The sequence below is a fragment of the Papaver somniferum genome, chromosome 4 (assembly GCF_003573695.1).
Source record: "Papaver somniferum cultivar HN1 chromosome 4, ASM357369v1, whole genome shotgun sequence".
Classification (NCBI taxonomy): Eukaryota; Viridiplantae; Streptophyta; class Magnoliopsida; order Ranunculales; family Papaveraceae; genus Papaver; species Papaver somniferum.
Window position 1 is genome coordinate 21,772,067 of NC_039361.1, and position 20,161 is coordinate 21,792,227.

Here is a 20,161-nt window from a genome sequence, read left to right on the forward strand (position 1 = left end):
ATTGTAATCCAAAATCAAGGTTTATGACTCAAAGTTTGTATTGTCTTCCAAATCAGTACAGACTTGGAAACTTAGTTTAATGGGATAAGAATTGGATCACATTGTTTTTATGTTTACATGTTTGGTATTTAACGCGATTTCATATCTGACAAATGCATAATTTACTATCTAGTCCTAGTGTAGGATCAGAATTTCGCGACAACGATACGCTCGCGAAATTCTTAACAACGCATTACAAAAATGTCGCAGAGCACTTTGAGAAACGATACAATAGGTGATATTATCTTAAACATAAGAAAAATGTAATAACTTTGCGAAGATTAGAAGATCTGCGAAATTAACATTTGTAAGCTTGCGACGATCCAGATCCGAAATTAGGGAAAATCTTAGCTGTATATGAGCTGTCATCCACTAGGTAGCATCCTATATGAAGAGAAAGGTAGGAGAGAGAAAAAAAACTTGTATTATTATTATCTTCTTATTCTTCCCCAAAAACCAGAGAGAGAGAGATCTCCAAATACTCATTAATGGAGTCTCAATGTAATTCAATGATCATAGTGAAACCTAACCCCGTGGATGTAGATCAAACTGATCGAACCACGTAAATCTTGTGTCTTATTTTCTATTTTCATTATCTTTATCTTTATTTTCATATCAAATAAGTTTAGATCTAGAAATTATAGTCATGATAATACAAGGGGTTTGTTGTGGGATTTCCTGCAACTACATTTTGGCGCTAGAAACAGGGATTGTTTCTTGTTGGTTTGAAGGAGATTCAAATAAATTAGCTATTGTGCATCTAGATCTACAAAATTTAGGGTCAAAAGGGGAAACTCCAGCGAACAATTCTGGTCTTCAAGCAAGAAATACCATCAGAAGTTCACAAAATCAAAAGAAAAAGATACATAGATGTTAGAGCCGCATCAAAGGTCGTGCTGATACAAAGAGCGAAATATAACGAATCATCATCTATTGATTGTTCAAACATAACAAAATCTTTTCCATCTCTTTACTTATATGTTCAAAATTCTAGATCTGGGAGATTTTGAGTGCGAAAGTATTCAACGCAGATGGCACAGGTTCGAAGAAAAAGCCTAAAAAATTGAGATGTATCTCTACAAGAGCGAAGAATCATCTTTCCACAACAAAATACATATAAAAGTGCTGATGGTGATACAAAACGGAATCTGGTGGTGATCCTTTCCATGGATGTAACGAAGAGACGAAGAACCAATTTACAGTAACATTACCTAATTTCACCTGAGAGAAGGCATCACGTAAGGCAAGGAAACTCAAGGATGAAAGGTAGACCAAGAGAGGACAAGAAATTAGGTGCGGATAAATTCTAAGACGTACACGAAGAAGAAATCAGTGGGCAATATTCCGTGCGAACAAAGAGCTAAAGCACTTGAAACAAGACAAGGCTTACTATAAACTTCTCTAGATTTTTCACAGAATTGATTTGTTGTTCGCAGCAATGCATAATTGGAGATCTTACCAGCATAAATTATTAATACGCGAAGAAATGGTTCCACAAGTTCGCAATACAAAGAAATGGAACTTAATCTTCTCTACAATGGAGCAAAGACAAGGAGTAATGAACGAAGTCTCAATACTACTATAAGATAAATCTAATGGAAATGTGTGCGGTGAAATAGAGGTGAAGAGAAAATCAAAGTGACGCACAAACACGAAAAGAATGCAGGGTATTCTTATGCGAAAGAATAAACTCCAACGACAAATGCAAGGAGAAATATACGGATAAACACAAAGGAAGGATGGTACTACGCGAAAATAAAGAAAAAGTGGAAGTAGACAGCATGAACAGCTCAAGGAAACTCACGTAAATCCTTCATAGGGATTATCAAGAATGAAAAGAAGAAAGAAAGACAACAAAAAAAAAAGAAGAAAAACAAACTATGCGAAGATGATAGAAGGACGATGATATCCAACAATAAGAAAGTAAGATCATTACATCACTAACTTGACTAATGAGTTGCAGATACACAATTTAAGTAAGAACAACAGATCCAAGTTTTCAACAAAGAAAAGAACTCAAAGGAGCATAAAACCCCATTCTAGCGGTGCTAAACAAAGAACGATGACCATAGCAGCCCCAACAACCACAAATGATGAGCTAGACCAACATACAAAGAGTTAATGCAAGACCAGCAAAACATGAACTGGAACTATTAATAAAGCAAGGAGATCAAAGGACGAAATCAGGCAGAGGAACTACCAAATAAAATGAATATTAGACCTCCTAAAAGATAAGACGAACAGATAGGACGAAAACAAGGACTTGCTACGTGCGAAGACAACTTCAGCTGCTAAGATTAAAAGAATACACAACATCGTATGCGAAGGAACAATAATCAATAATGATAAACAATGAGAAGAAGATCAGAATAAAACTCAATATGTGAAGCACAACTAATCAAAGTATAGAGCGAACAACGAATAGGTCACGGGTTCGAATTCGCAGAGACACATATTTTTCATTTTCTTCTCATTTGCATGGGAGAATAAAAGAATAAGGAAAAAAGTTATGCGTTAATTTCGCAGAGAGGTTCTTGCACAATTGGTCCAGAGAGCAGTATGTGCGTTCGTGGTCACAAGTTCGAATTCTCCTGTGAACATAATTTTCTTCTTTTTTACAGAGAGCGAAAAATGAATAATTTCGCAATATTGTTTCATTATTTCGCAAAAAAGAGGCAGCACAATTGGTCATCTGCGAAGTTAATGAGTTCATGGTCGTGTGATCAAGTCCCAAAACCTGCGTATTTTTCGCACAGATATTTCTTTGATTATTTCACACAGAAGAGAGTTGATGATAATTTCGCAAAGAAGAAGCTTGCACAGTTGGTCAGGAGGCATGAATGCAAGCAGCAGGTCGCAGGATCAATTCTTGCTTCTCGCATGTTTATTTTTGTTACGCGAAATTTATACAGAAGTGCTTCTCACACAGTTGGAATTTGATTACTTCGCAAGAACTTTGATTATTTCGCAAGAGAGGCTTAGCACAGTTAGTATGGTGCGAGAAAATCCAAGAAGCAGGTCAAGGGTTCAAGTCTCACTTCTCACACTTCTTTTTGCTGCGCGAAATTCATATATTTCAAGGCATTTATTCACTTCTTTGACAACAACAACGACTCACATGAAAGATAAGTACCACTTCCTTGAACATTTTACTTTATACTAAGAACGAATAAAAAGATTTTTGATTTGATTTACAAAAAGCGATTCAATCGCACGATTCCAAAGATTTCAAGATCTCAAAGATTATAAAGATTACTAAGATTTCAAGATTACAAAGACTTCAAAATTACAAAGATTGCGAGATTTCATAATTACAGAAAACTGAGAAAATTCAATTTATATGTTTCTCTAGAATATTTCTTTTGTAGAGAATAAAAAGATTATTGATTTGAGTTACAAAATGCGAAACAATCGCAGAATTACAAAGATTTCACAATTACAAAGATTTCAGAATTATAATGTATTAGAATTTCTCTTGAATATTTACTTTACTTCAAATGATATGATATTATGAGAATGAAAGAGCGGATGAAAGAAATGACAGAAATGAAAGAATGAATGAAAGAATAAAAGAACAAAGAAACGCAAATTTTTTGCAAGAGACAATCTAAGATCTATAAAAATCTAAGATTAGAACGGGGCGAACCTTTATGGCGTACACCCTAGTTCGCGAATAAAATTTCGCAAGAGGCAAATGTAAGACCTAAAGTACGTCATAGAAGGGGGTACCTGTAGCATGACTCAGGGAAAAGGTTACACTTCCCCTGGAACCTGAGTCATGGAGATTTGGGGTCAATAAAGCCCATCCGGGAGAGGCACCTTGGATTCTCAGCTTAGGCTTATGACTTAGGTTGGGCGACTAAGGTAATAAGGACTCTCCCAAGGAGTGCATAATCTGATCAAGGCGCCGAGATACACGGTTGAGTCAAGAATGCCAGGGGCGTATGGAGCGTACCTTGCCATTCTTGACAAGTCTTGGATTATACTGCACTCGGCCCGAAGAAAACCCCACTTAGGGTGCAGTCTCGTAACTATAAGCCCTATAGGTAAAAGGGACAAGAGGCTGCGAAAACAACTGGTTGTTGTTAAGACTGGATGGGAGGAGTTAACCTTGTATGGTAGAAGTACGCCTCCTTGAAGGGGCAACCGGGGGGAGATAAGGGCGGCACCCTCCATTAGGGAGTTGATAAGTGTCTTAAGACGCAAATGTCATGAGGCTTTTTACTCGCAAGGGTATTAAGACTTGTCATATTTGTGCGACAATCCTGAAGAGGAAACAATACTAGAGAAAAAGATAAGACGAGATCAATAGGTCATTACATGAAAGTGTGAAGACGTCCTGCGATTTCGTCGCAAGACGGCAATGTCATGGGGATTTATTTTCGCAAGAATATTTAGGCCTGTCATATTGTCGCAACAATTCTGAAGAGGCAATAATACAAAAGAAAAAGTTAAGGCAAGATCAATGGGTTTTTGCATGAAAGTGCAAAGACGTCCTGCGATTTTGTCGCAATGACAAGAGGTGGCAAAATAAGACCTTTAACTAGGAAGGCAAAATAAGACCACATAAGAAAATGAGTAAGCAGGTAAGCTTGCGAAAATGATTATATGTAAGCAAATAAGCTAGCAAATATATACATGGAAATGAAACTGAGGCAGTGGAAATGCCGCAGACTTGATATTATGATCATACTGTTATGAGATACTAATAGTGCAGGAAAGAGGGAAGATGAAACACAAGTAAGAACTTGTGAAGAACAATAACTACACGAAGAAGAATGCATACACTAAAGAAAAAGGCAGAGAAATGAAGAATGGAAGCAATTTAAAGCTACACCAATTTTAGACGGGAAAATGAGCTAAGTAACACAAACCTTAACTATACATTGCAATAGATAAGCATTCTCATCATACAAGCATCATACTCGCATCATAAAAGCATTGCATAAGCATTTCATGGCATAAACATCGCATACACATTTCATAACATAATCATCACATAAGCATTATGTTCGCATAAATACTTTACAAAACTGTACGGAATAATATTGCAGAATTTCGCAATAATATCGCAGAATTTAGCAGAATTATTCAGGATTATTCAGAATTTCACAGGATTATTCAAGAATTTCGCAAGATTATTCAGAACTTCACAGAATGATTCAGAATTTCGCAGAATGATTCAAAATTTTGTAGAATGTGTCAGAATTTCGCAGAATATGATTCTTCCGAATGATGTGATTATCTCGCTCAATTATTTCGCACAATTATAAGCAACTTGAAGAGATTATACTATCGCATGAGCACAAAACATGAGACAGAGGCAAGATAAGAATAAGGAAATAATTCGCACATTCAACATTTTCTCAAGGATTCTACCCTCATAGATAAAGAACATAAGTAACTATGGATTACCAAGAAAACATTTTATGTTCTTTATCTCCTCGACAATAATCATTCCCAAAGTGGACGTTCGCTAATGAACAATAAGAATCCTCACAAAAAATGGAGTAATCATTTCGCACGAATAGAGGCAATACTTATTATTCAAGGACAAATACTTCTTATACTTCTCAAAGGATACTTCATACTTCATACTTCTTATATATTTCGAGGATTGAGTACTTCTAATACTTCTTCAAGGATACTTCATACTTCGCATACTTCAAGAGATGATACTTCTTATTTACTACGCAACATTCCGGAACTTCACAGAAGAATAGAGGCAAGTACGTACTTTTCAAGTCCTGTATTCTTTTGCTCGTTCCTTAATCAACAAAGATCAAAGACTACTCAGACAACACGTATATCTCTCCAACAACTACAACAATGGATTTTTTCCTGAAGATCGCTCTTCAAGCAATATTCAAGAAAAAAGAGGCAAGATGTAGGATCAGAATTTCGCGACAACGATGCGCTCGCGAAATTCTTAACAACGCATTACAAAAATGTCACAGAGCACTTTGAGAAACGATACAATAGGTGATATTAGCTTAAACATAAGAAAAATGTAATAACTTTGCGAAGATTAGAAGATCTGCGAAATTAACATTTGTAAGCTTGCGATGATATCGCAAGCCAGATCCGAAATTAGGGGAAATCTTAGTTGTATATGAGCTGTCATCCACTAGGTAGCATCCTATATAAAGAGAAAGGTAGGAGGGAGAAAAGGAACTTGTATTATTATTATCTTCTTATTCTTCCCCAAAAACCAGAGAGAGAGCTCCAAATACTCATTAATGGAGTCTCAATGTAATTCATATGTAATTCAATGATCATAGTGAAACCTAACCCCGTGGATGTAGATCAAATTGATCGAACCACGTAAATCTTGTGTCTTATTTTCTATTTTCATTATCTTTATCTTTATTTTTATATCAAATAAGTTTAGATCTAGAAATTATAGTCATGATAATACAAGGGGTGTGTTGTGGGATTTCCTGCAACTACACCTAGTAATCGAAAGATGGTGTTTCTTGTCTTTTTTTTTTGTACATTACCTTGTATTATTCTTGTTGTTATTTTTTATCTCAGTTAGATTGAATCATCCAAAAGAAACTATAGAGTGTTAAAATAGAACGCGCGATTGGGGGATACTTAAACTAATTGGGAGATATAAATTGCTTCCCCCAACCAATAGTGTTTGCTAAGGGGTGTTTTCTGGGGGGGGGGGAATACTAAAATACCCTTCCCTCAAAATAAAAATATAAAAACTTAAAATCAAAAAACAAAATCACATCCCCTATTTCCATCTTCACTTCTTATTAATCTCTTTTAGGGTTAGGGCTTTGAAACCTAAATATTCCCCATTTTCTTTCAATTTCTAAATTTTCCCCACTCCCTTTCAAATTCTCTTCTCCTTCTCTGCCGGCTCCTCACTTTGAGAACGATTTTTTATTTTTACATTCGGAAGTGATGAAGACCATGCTGGTAGTGATGAAGACCATGCCGGTAGTGATGAAGACCATGTCGGAAGTGATGAAGAACATGCCTGAAGTGATGAAAACATGTTGGTAGTGATGAAAACCATGTCGGTAGTGATGAAGACCATGTCAGATTTTTTTACATCGCCGGAAGTGATGAAGACCATGCCGGAATTGATGAAGACCATGCCGGAAAATGGTGTCGGCGTGCTTGGTAACTAGCATTCAATGTCGTAACTAAATGCCGACATGCTCGATAGAAATCTATCAATGCCGGTAGTTAAGCGAATTTTTTTTTTTATTTTCTAGATACTTTACATCATGTGCCGGCAAAGAAATTTGAGCAACATACTATGTCGTTAGCAGTACCGGCATGCTCGAGAATTAACTAACGTGCCGGCAGTGGACTAATTAAAACCAGAAAAAATTAAAAACGGAATAGGTTTTGAATTTCAAAACCAGAAATTTTTTCTACGAGACGTTGTCTCGCACTCTGCTAGGGGGGCTACGCCCCCCCCCCCCCCCCCCCCCCCCCCCCCCCCGGACCCCCTGGATAGCGGTAGGTAAAAACACAACTTTTGTACCGGCATAGTTTTTTGGTTGAATACTATGCCGGCTTAAATTTCAAAATGGGGGATAAGCTCAGTGCCGGCATGGACGTGGTATGAATACCATGCCGGTATGGCTGCTTCCGGCATTGTATTCATACCACGTCCATGCCGGCACCGAGCTTTTTCAGCTGCAAAAATGGTGGATTCAAAGAAAAAAATCAAATTTTCAACCTCTTAGCAGCAATTCTCTCTTCATAATCATCCTCCATTTTCACCAAAAAAAGTTCCCTTTCAAATACTTTTTCCCTCCTTCTACTCTCACCTCACTCACCCAAATACAAATAAAAGTACACACTAATCATTTAACAAATACTAAAGATTTTTCCTAATTATAATTAAACATTTAAACCTGATTAGTGAGAATTATATAAAATACTTAGATAAAAGATGACCCTGATTTGATATTTAAATCTAGTTTTTGTCCTTTTCCTCTATCCCCCAATTAGTTTTAGTATCCTCAATCGCGCGTTCTTAAAATGAACAAGGAAGTGAAGACGGATCAAATACTAGGTGGAATTCGTTCAAACTCAGAAGTTCTCACCACTATCTTGTAAACGGCGAAAATTCGAATCCAGCGGAGAAAAATGGAAAAGTTACGTGCAAAAACAATGAACGATTTTTTGGGAACTACTCAAAAATGGAGGGGGACTACTCTTCATTTTTTGGGTGGATATTTGAAGTAATTTTGAGTCAACCCTTATCTATTTTTTTTAATACCAAACTTTCCCTTGGTAATAAAATTAATTAGTGTACTGATTAGTGAGTTAATTAATGATTAGTGAGATTAAATTAATAATTTGATTTTTTTCAAAAGAAGAAGATGAAGATGAGGGTTTTGGAAGAAAAAAAGTTAGTTCTTTTTCTTTAAGAGCTACAACAAGAGTATGATGTTTTGGATACTCACGGATACTTCAAATTTAGTTAACGGTGCTTGAATTGGTCAAAACATTCCTAAAAATGAACAATTTACAAATTGATTTCGGTTTGGTTAACAAAGTTTGGCTACGACATTTGAAGAACAGGTAGCCGAACTCATCTGCAAGTGTAGTTCGCCTAATATTTCTAAAAACACGGGTAGCCGAACTCAACTTTAATGGAGTTTTTTCTTTCAGAGAACAGTTCGGTTAGGAGAAAAAAATTGCGACGTAACCGAACTTAACTTCGGCTGGAAAATTAAATGAAAAAATTTGCGACGTAACCGAACTCAATATATAGGTTTTCAGAGAAAAGTTCGGTTAGGAGAAAAAAATTGCGACGTAACCGAACTAAAAGTTCGGCTAGGAAAAAAAAATTGCGATGTAACCGAACTTTTCTCCGAAAGAAAAACCTCAATTAAAGTTGAATTCGGCTAGTTCGACAAAAATTTTCAGATAATTCCTAGTCGAACTTCTCTCTGCAACTTCCATTTTCAACTCATTTTGATGATTACTTCTCATTTTTTCAACCAAAAATGAATGGCAATTAATGGGTTTGTTATCATTTTGATTTTGATTTTGTTTTGTTAATGATTTAAATAAAGTGATATATAGAGGTGGATGTGGTGGTGGTTCGTGGATGTGGTGGTGGTTCGAGGTGGTGGTGAGCGGTGGTTGTGATGGGAGGAGGTGGTTATATATATAGGTGGTGGTGATGGGAGGGGGTGGTTAAATATATATTTATAGGTTAAGGGTAGGTTAGTCATTTCCACACTTTAGGACACCCCTTATAATTATAGAGTAGATATTTTATCACTTAGTAGTCCCCACCATTTTTGAGTAGTGCCCAAAAAGTCATGAAGCCAACTTGGGTATGGTTTATGTTGGTTGTTGGGCCTTTTATGGGCTTACACGAGAATGAGTTGTATCTTGGGCTTGTTTTGAACGAGTTTTTGCGCTAGTTATGGGTTTTTACTTTGTGAAAACTACCACCACACCTATTTTTCAGTTTTTTCCCACTCTCAAACCCACGGGCGTGAAATCTCAGGCGCGCACCCAATTTTTGGGTGAAAATTTCACAGAAGCCCATAATTTAGGAAATTAGGTTGTATCAGATTTCTTTTTCATTCTCTTTTATTCTCTTTCTTCTTCTTCCGTCCCTCTCATGTTCTTCTTATGTTCATGATTCCGAGAATTAGTTCATGATTTCTGAAAATGAATCAAATAATCAAACAGAAGTGAGGTTTCTGTGAGTTGATGAAGGTCTGATTTGAGGTAACTAGAGATGAATCTAAGGGTTTGTGAGGATTGGTTATGAAACTGAAGGAAGAATCATCGATTTGGATAGTCAGTTAGTTAGGGTTTCTGAAAGACAAACTCAAGAAGAATTTTAGATGAAATTAGGTTTCAGGTGATGAATAGAGAAATCAGTAAGTTGGGGTTTGTTTAGATATTTCTTATGAACCTCAAATGGTGGAATTGGAACTGCAGATGTGGTAATGTTTCCGACAATGAACAAGAGATGAGTTTTGGGAGGAAAATATGTTCTAAAGAAGCAAAAAAAGAAGTTGAATTATTGTGGTGATGTTGAGGTTTGCTGAGATAATTTGTTGAATTGATTCAAAGTGAAGAAGGGTTGGTTTTAATTACTGAATCAAGTTAGAGTAAAAAGAAGAGTCTAACTTTAGTTTCTTGAGTCGAAACATTTCGAGGTAACTGTTCTTCTCAATTGATTAATTAAGTTATTTATTCTTGTTGATTGAGTTTATATAGTTGACAATTAAATTAAGGTCTGAGATGGGTGTTAAATGAAATTGGTTGTAGCTGAATTGTCTTGAGATACAGAGACAATTGGTGTTTGGTGTTTGGGATGTTGTTTGGAATTGGTTGATGTTTAGAGGGATAAGTTGTGATGTGACCAGAATTTATGCAGTCAGTGGGGGTGATTGAATAGGTTGTCGGTCGAGAATCAGATGGGTTAAGGCAAGCTCAGGAAACTGAGAAGCAGCAACATGGAGTTCTGGCATTTCGATGTTGATTTTACGTCTGCAACAATGGATATGAGGGCGTGCTTGTTGTCTGAGATTGAAGAGTCTAATTTTTGCCGAGATATAGATGGGGAGCTGTGAAGTTGGTGGCTAGTTATGCATAACATATTGTTATGACTGCATAACATGTCATGCAGTTGAGAAAATGTCTGCATAATCTTTCATGCATCAAGAAAATAGCTGCATAACCTGATATGCATCCAAAAATATGGCTGCATAATGCATTATGCATCAGTTTGTTTTGTATCCACTAAAATCAACCAAAACAGTGGCTACATAACTTGTCATAGATGCATAACTTGTTATGCAGTCGAGAAAATGGATGCATAACCTGATATGCATCCAAAATATTGCTGCATAATGCATTATGCATCGAGAAAATAGTTGCACAATCTTTTATGCATCGAGAAAATAGATGCATAACCTGATATGCATCCGTAAATATGAATGCATACTGCATTATGCATCAAATTTTTTATATACGCACTAAAATCAACCAAAACAATGGTTGCATAACTTGTTATAAATGCATAACTTTGTTATGCAGTTGCATAATTTGTTATGCAGTAGAGAAAATGGTTGCATAATTCGTTATGCGTCTGCAGAATGTGTTATGCATCTTTTTTGGTGGCTGCATAATGGTTATGTATCAAGTTTTCAAAAAATTTGCCTAAAATGATGATCATCTCCAATTTTTTCGTGAAAAACAAAAATTTGATATTCTTGTTTGTACTCGTTGCGTAGCTCTCTTAAAAACATTTCCAACGATATAAAATTTATAAAATTCCAAGGCGCGGATTTTTAGATATGTTATATCCAAGTTGCGTTGCCAATTATACCCCTGATGCATAACCCGTCATGCGGACGTTTTTAATAATTTCAAATAATTATGGGTGTCAGGGTATCCAAAATTAATTGTGATCCTGACAATGAGAATATTATTTATTTTGGGTCTCCCCTAATTTTCCCTTTTACTTTTTTAGCGAGCTTTTGACACCGACTTTTTCCCTACTTGGGAAGTGGGAACCATCTAAGAGACAGTTCTACTTCTAATCGGAATTAGAAAAGTTTTGACATCATAAAGTCAAAAAAAAAAAAAAAAAGAGAGAGGGGAGGGGAGGGGGAGAAACCTCGGTATTTTGTAACATAAACCCATGTGTGATCAAGGATGACATCAACGTTCTAGACATGATTTTAACTGGTATGATAATGATCCTTAGGAAATGGTACGATTATTATCCTTAGGAAATGGTACGATTATGATCCTTAGGAAGAATAATTGTGGCCAGGGAGGATATAACACGAGTCACATGACACTTAAAAATGGGAATTCCAGGAGAGGACAGCATCGGTCCTGGTGGGCATGGGCAAGTTGTTTCAGGACCGCTGTTGTGTTCCTGGGGAGTAGGGAAACGTTAAGGGGATGATCCTGCTGTAGCTCCAGTTTTTTTCTCCATCCTCCCTTGAGCATTTCCCTTAAAGACCGCAAAAGTTGTACCTTGAAATTCCCCGATTGGTAAGTCAAATTTCTTAAAAAAAGATGCGGGCTTCAGTTGAGGAGTGGGACTTCTGAAGGCGGGGTTCTTCTGAATCAACCTTGATATTATAGATTGTCGTTGTTGATCAAGTTTCACACGTATTTCTGACATCCCTTGAACAGAAGTACTTTCATGATTTCATCACTACAGATGATCCGGAGTTCTACTTCCACCGGTCAGAGGGGTAGCAGCAGGCCCAACCACTAACTAAGACATTGCTCAGACTTGCACTTTCTCAACAAAGGATAAACTTCCGCATATCTGTATTTTCAAATGATGTTTGTAGTTGTAGTGGTAAACAGGTTCTTTTCAGACTTGTCAAGGTAACAAAATTTCTAGATTTAAATAAAATTTAGGAAAAATAGCAAACTGAAGTAAAATTTTATGGAGAAATAGGGGTTAAGATTCCACCAATCAACAATACTTATGTGATCTAATATTTTTTTACTATGCAATTTAAATAATTGGGTTGATTCTAAATATTGCCAAGAGCAGATTTTCCAAAATATCAAATGTTAATCACAAGTATAATGCATCAAGAGTCTAAAACTAAGCATGCATTATCAAGGGAAAACACAGTTGATTAATAAAAACCATTTAAATCATTTTTATCAATGCAATTAATCATATAAAAATATTGCATAAATTAATAAAATAGAGATTACCACATAATTATTGTGAGAATGGCTTCCTCTGTCACCCCTGGGATTGGGTTTAGCTCCTCATCTCAAAAACACTCACAAGATGTATTCATGGCTAAATAAGTGTTTTTATTGATGAAAATAATTGATAATTGAAGTTTGTAACGCTGTTATACTGTTGCAGCGTCACTGTTACAAAGGGGTAGTGCTGAAAATAATCGATACAACACAAGTGCTGTATAACAACGACACAGAGAGTTCGCTGTTTGCACTGTTGAAGAACGACACTTCGGTACTGCTGTAATGAAGAACACGGGATACTGCTGTTTAAGACTGTTAAAGAACGACTGACTCTGAGAGTCTGTTCTTCGTGTTCTTGAAGGTCTTCAATGGCTGGCAGCAGCAGCAACAAAATCTCTCTGTAACTCGATTCTCTCGTCTCTCGACCTCTAAACTCTCTCCAAAACTTTTCTAAAACTTTCCCACCCTTCTATGACTTGAACCAACTCTTATATAGTCTTTAATCCCCAAAATCTCTACTGAATCCGACTTTTTCTTTTCTTTTCTTCTCTGCGCTGTTGAGAGAATATCTCTCTCTGATCTCCCTGTACGCGTTTATGAGCTATTCTATTGCCCCAAAACTCTCCCAAGACTTGAACAGGACCAAGTAGAGTTTTCTTTAGCGTAAAACTCTCCCAGAATCTCCTCAAAAAAATCTTTGAAACGTAAACAGAACCATACGTGTCCTATTTGGACTCTGATTTCTTCTCCCGGCTATTCCAGCCCAATGTGATCGATCAAAACACATGTACCAGCTCTGTTTAGTCCATTCACATCCAACCCAACTGATTTTGGGGGTTGAATCTCTTTAGAAACCGTCCATTAATCGAATCCAACTCTGCCAGTAAACATGCATGAAGTTTCCCGCCAAAACATTAATTTGAAAACGTGAAGAAATGTGATCTCCCCCTATCCAGTTCTGGTGTCCCTTTAGCAGCTGCCTGGAAATGGGTCACCCCTTAGTAATTAGGTTACCCCTTATCCAAAATCAAGGGTCCGTATAGCAAGTGTCCTCTGGGGCATTTTCCGCACTTTTTTCGGGGTTCCTCCGGGGTATTTCTGGGATACTTCCGGTACACTTCTGAGGCGCTTCCGGTACGTTATCAACGGACGTCCAAATGCCACATTTTTAGCCAAATTCGCCGTAAGAGATTATTTTCCAAAAACACCTACAAATACATAAAATAACCAAATAAGTACAATATCGAGTACTAACAATATATACAAATGAGCTATATTATACACATAAATGCGTCTATCATATCCCAATTCACCTAACGCTGCACCCAACGTTCTCTTTTTTTTTTCATCCGTATTAACCTTCACAGATTCTTTAACTAGCTCCTTAGTTAGTTTCTCTTTCTTTTCTTTTCTGAATCTGCAACCACTATATGAGGTTGGATGAACCACAGAGTCTTTCGATGCCTTTTCTTCAACCAGCTTTCCGGCATGAGTTTTAGGCTTAGCAACATTACTCGAGGAATTTACTCTCCTACTACGTCGCATTATTATTTTTCCGTCTGGTACATGGATATTGAAAAACATTTGCCAATTGGTGGAAGAAAACATATGCGCTATCAAAAAATCATTATACATATAGACGTATGTACAGGTCACATTGATATGTGCGGTCACAGCACATATCCAACGTACAAGTCCAAGACTGATATAGTCCAAGTCCGTTGCACCTATCAAGCCTGATGACTAGAAGAAGAAGTCTATATATATTCAAGTCCTCCGACTAATAAGAAGATATTTGTTGTAACAAGTTATTTTGAATCTCCAGCAATGTCGTACAGTTTGTTTACTTAGATTTAGAATTCTTCTCTTGTAAATCATATATATACTGAATGAAAACTAATCTGCTCATCATTGTGAGACAGAGAATTATCCAAACTTAGAATTTTGATGGTATCAGCTTAATCCATCCTAGGACCTAAATATATCTCTTCCGCATCTATCAAACTCTGATCAAACACCTAAATATATCAGCTGATCAAACACAAAGATATGCGTCTATCATATCCGGAAGGATCTCCAGGTGAGGTTCTGTATATCTAATGCACCTATTCTTTTTCGTCTTAAGTCTGCTATAGCTGCTATTAGACAAGAATCGATGTCCGTCTCTATGTATTACACAAAGATAAAAACTTTGTGGGATCAATACGATTCCTTGGTAGCTGTCACCGAAGTTTGTATCTGTGGAAAGGGCAAATCCCTTTTGGAAATATTTGAACGTGAACGAGCCACGGAGTTTCTCCAGGGCTTACATGACCGCTTCTCCAACCTCAAGAGTCAGATCCTCATGATGGATCCTTTTCCTACTGCTCTGCGCATATTCAATATGGTGCAGCAGGAAGAAGAACAACAACACATTCAAGCGAGTCCTCTCCCTCACATCGAATCTGCTGCACTCAATACAAACCGGTATGTTCATCACTCTGCCTCATCTCAGTCTACTGCTCGTCCGTCTGCCAGTCAGAATAAACGCACAAGGCCTCACTGCGATTTTTGCAATCGTCATGGCCATGTACGTGATCGCTGCTATAAGCTTCATGGTTTCCCACCTTCGTCAGCATCGAACCCTGTTGCTGCTAATTTTTCTGGTGCTCCGGAACACCAACCTGCACAACATCCTGTCATGCCTGCTTTTTCAGCTGAACAGTACTCGCGCCTGTTAGCTCTCATCAACACTTCAGATGAAGACACTCCTATGGAGCCGAGAGTCAATTTTGCTGGTAAGCTTCTCACTGTTTTTTCTGAACCATGGTTTGTTGATAGTGGTGCTACACACCATATATGCAACTCCCTTTCTTATTTCAGTTCGTACTCACCTGTTAAAACGTTAATTCAAATGCAACTCCCAGATGGTACTTATTCCACTGTTAAACATATTGGTGAAGTCGTATTCTCACCCACTCTTAAGTTATCCAATGTTCATCATATTCCAAACTTCAAATTTAATTTATTGTCTGTCAGTCAGTTGACTCGAGCTCTCCATTGTGTGGTTCTTCTTAGAGCAAGTCTTATGATGGAATCCAACATATTCCAAGTGTGGAAAAACCATGGAATGTCAAGTCTAATGGCTTCCAAGTTGGGGTTTTCCACAGAAAATCCAAGCAAGGTTCCACTGTTTCGTGAAAGGGTTCGTGGAATCCATATGAACGCCAATAAGAACGCCAATAAAAAGGTTCCATTGTTAATGATTCTAGTCTTTTAGGTGCTAAGATTGCTTCTTCTCCCATGGAACAAAATCTTAAGCTTCTACCTATTTCGGGTACTCCACTAACTGATCCAAGTATCTATCGTCGTCTCATCGGTAGACTACTCTATCTTCAGGTCACCCGTCCTGATATCACTTATTCAGTTAATTACTTGAGTCAATTCATGCAGCATCCCTGTTCTGGTCATTTAGAGGCTGCTCATCGTGTTGTTCGTTATCTTAAGGGTACTGTTAGCACTGGCATCTTTCTTTCTGCTACTAGTACTTTGTCTCTTGCCGGTTATACTGATTCTGACTGGGAAGGATGTCCCACAACTCGTCGATCGACGACAGGATATTTTAGAATGCTAGGCGATAGTCCTATTTCTTGGAAATCTAAGAAACAACCAACCATATCACTCTCATCTGCTGAAGCGGAATATCGTGCCCTTGCAAGACTTACTTCTGAGCTGCAATGGTTACATTATCTTTTCCAGGATCTTCGAATCAGTATTCCGAAGCCTATTCCGGTCTATTGCGACAATCAAGTCGCAATTCATATTTATGAGAACCCAGTATTTCATGAACGAACTAAAAATATCGAGATCGATTGTTATTTTGTTCGTGAAAAACTATTGTCTGGTCTCATCAAACCAACTCATATTCCGTCGCTGATCAATTGGCTGACCTTTTTACTAAACCTCTAGGCGTGGATCATTTTCGACGTTTGTCCAGCAAGTTGGGCCTTCGTCCTGACTCTCCTCCGGCACCAACTTGAGGGGGGTATAAGACGTATGTACAGGTCACATTGATATGTGCGGTCACAGCACATATCCAACGTACAAGTCCAAGACTGATATAGTCCAAATCCGTTGCACCTATCAAGCCTGATGACTAGAAGAAGAAGTATGTACATATTCAAGTCCTCCGACTAATAAGAAGATATTTGTTGTAACAAGTTATTTTGAATCTCCAGCAATGTCGTACAGTTTGTTTACTTAGGTTTAGAATTCTTCTCTTGTAAATCATATATATACTGAATGAAAACTAATCTGCTCATCATTGTGAGACAGAGAATTATCCAAACTTAGATTTTTGAATACACGAGTTACAGAACTGTTTTGATTATCTCAAACAATATATTTCTTCAAGGAAATCAACACCATGACAGATTTCATCCCATCTTAAAAATGGTTATGAACAGTCATATCATAGAACAAAATCACAGAACCCATAAAGGAAAGAACTAAGATGCAAAGACACTCATATCCTAGAAATGCAGATATCTGAAGGAAAACACAATTCCCAAGATTCTCTCAAGTGTAGATATACGAGTAAAATGGAGGCAAATACCTACAACATTCATAACCCTCAACTTGAAGATCAAAAAACGATGCCCTGAGAGACCTAAATTCTATATAACAGGATTTCTAATTCACAAAATTTGTACTTCATTACCTTCTACAAACTAATCAATCAAGGCACAGGATTCAAATTCAATTGAAGTTTCATTCAAACTACTTAATTACAGAAACCCATAAGCAACCCAGAAAAAATCTACTTATTTGGAGAGAAATCAGTAATCAAGAACCTAAAATCCAGTAGACACACCAGAAAAACTAAAAATTTAAGGAAAAAAACAACGAAAGAACTGACCTGATAAACAAAGAGAACCAATATTGACATTCAAACTAGATCACCGCGCAGTGGGTGGGTGGGTGAGTGGGGGGAACTGACGAAGCTGACCATTTCCATGTTCATTAATACTTAGTTCCGCGGATATGTGACGTCAGTTGGAACAATAGCTGCTCTTATTGCGATAACAAACACTGGCCAGTATATGTTATCTGAAATTTTACCATACGAGATGTTAATCAGATAAGAACTTAACTTGCAGCAGGTAATTCCTTACGAAATTCCAATGCAGGAGTTCGGGAGAGACATGGTATAGAACGTAGAATGCATCAACCACATGACACTGATTTTTGATGATGTTAGCAGATTGTCCTGCAAAGGCAATAAAACGCAAGGAAACACGAACATTGTGAAAGCTAGTTGAACAGCCGATACAGGAAAATGGCCTAGGTCAGCGGATAGAGCTTCTGTCCCTGCAAGGATTACGTGGTATTATCAAAATCCTATGGGTTTTTACCTGTAACAAATACCAAAATATGCGAAGAATAGTTATGGTTGATGTACCAATAATGCTAAGCATGATTCCTCCAAGGGATCTGCAACCTCCTCGTATGAGATATCTATGCACAAAACTGGATAGAAAGCTCTCAGAACTACTCAACTGAGCTATCATATTTCCATATACTAAAAGTGCCGATGCCTCCAAAATCTAAAGAAACCAAAGAAGGACAATTGGAGCAAAGGGTCATCCAACTACACCTGTTCCATAATGCTGCATGCTGAACAAATCAACTGATATGACAACCGATTGAAACAACTACCACTGCATCTTCATAGAAGAAAACCAAGACTATTACCCATCTTTCCAAACGGAGAAAAGTTATTGCTCATCCAAGTTATATCAAGAGCATTCAACTCGGACTCTTTTGGAGAGAAAAAAAACAGTCACAGGGATACACTACAGGGATGTTTACCTTGACCATTGTCGTTTGCCCTTATCATAACAATGACATACTTGATGAGTGGATTAAGAGTAAGAGAATATATGACTGCATCAATCATAATGGGAGAAACTACTGATATTTTCTCTAGATGAAATAATACTAGAGGATGGCAAGAATGATTTTTGATAGCTCGAACAATATTTCATTTTTGTACTATGTGAGTGTATCTTTGAACCTTTATATCCATGAAGCACCATGGGAGTGACAAATAAGCAGTCATAACCATAAAATTGAGGAAGAAAATAAAAACAACTTACTCGGGACTCTCCATCTTCAACTACAACTTTAAATGGATGCCAATCTAGTTTCTTAACATACTCTTGCCACATGATACTCAATTGTGCATTTCATTTGAAAATATTTCCTTCCATGCATTTTGAAGTGGTTTATCACTAATTCTCCCATTATCTTGGCACCAATCATGGTATGACTACTCAACATGTCCGTTAAACCCTGGTGAGCAAACAGAACTCTCTTATCATTAACTTGAATTCTTGAAGTTTGAACCTAATTGCATGAAACTAGTGTAAACTAAATGATGAGTAGAAGTGTTGAAGTTAAATATCTTTAGGATAAGTGAAACCATTTTCTCCAAAGCTGGCTACAGATTCAACTCCATCAGCGCCTTCATCGACCACACTTCCTCCGCCTTGGCTAGTGAACCAGCTTCCAACTCGGGCTTTAGTCCGTTATAGAAGCACTTCCATGGACACCTTCAGCAATCTTTTCAGCATCATCCTCTTTCTCTTTTTCACCTGCATCAGTATTATAATTCTGAAGTTTCAAATTATCAGTAAATGCAAACTACCACTAAAACAAAAATTCTTTCTTCCAAACAAATTATCGAACACTTCATCCGCACTTACGAATTTCACATAATGACATAAAAGCATAGGACTGAATATCAGATTCAATTGAGGTTACTCCAATAAATTCAAATTATGGCTACAAATTACAATTCCAACAAACCCATCCCATGATAAAATCAAAGCCATATCAGAAACAACAAAATCTCATAAAAATCAGAGTAGAGAAAAATATAAATAGACATAGAAGTGAAGAACATTACCGTATGAGAAATTTTCTGTTTTTTCCTATTTTGAAAAGGAAACTGAATTTTGATCGACCCATCGATTTAATGGCGTGTTGGAAGAAGTTTGAACTGGTGATTTGTTTGTTTGATTGTATTAAAATGAAATTGGTGAACAATTTGTTTGATTATCTCAAATTCTACCTCATTTTATGAAACTGTGAAAACAAATATTTGAATTTTGAAAGAAGAAAGGGAAAAATGCGAGTCTGTAATCACGTGCTGAAATGCGTGCATCGGATGATATCCTCACCTTTATATACTCGTTCACAATGAATGAATGAGGTTAGCGAAGTAGGACATGCAAATTTGGTGCTAGTCTCCGACATTGGCAATGGGAGAGCCAAATTACATAAACAGAGTATTTTTTTTAGTTTATGTGACATGGATTTTGATATCCTCCCAGTAAACTGTTATCCCAATTAACGGTGGCGACAAAGAGTTATAAAAGCAAAA

General features: G+C 37.1%; 1 protein-coding gene across 1 annotated transcript; it reads right to left on the reverse strand.

The window, feature by feature from the left end:
- Positions 1 to 17,452: 17,452 nt before the first annotated feature.
- LOC113273602 (potassium transporter 11-like) lies at positions 17,453 to 20,012 on the reverse strand. Its single transcript, XM_026523265.1, has 4 exons — positions 19,685 to 20,012; positions 18,873 to 19,389; positions 18,176 to 18,320; positions 17,453 to 18,084 (listed from the first exon to the last, which is right to left on the reverse strand). Exons 2-4 carry the CDS (start codon positions 18,942 to 18,944, stop codon positions 17,885 to 17,887), a joined length of 417 nt encoding a protein of 138 aa, XP_026379050.1. The 5' UTR covers positions 18,945 to 19,389; positions 19,685 to 20,012; the 3' UTR covers positions 17,453 to 17,884.
- Between the last annotated feature and the right edge of the window lie 149 nt (positions 20,013 to 20,161).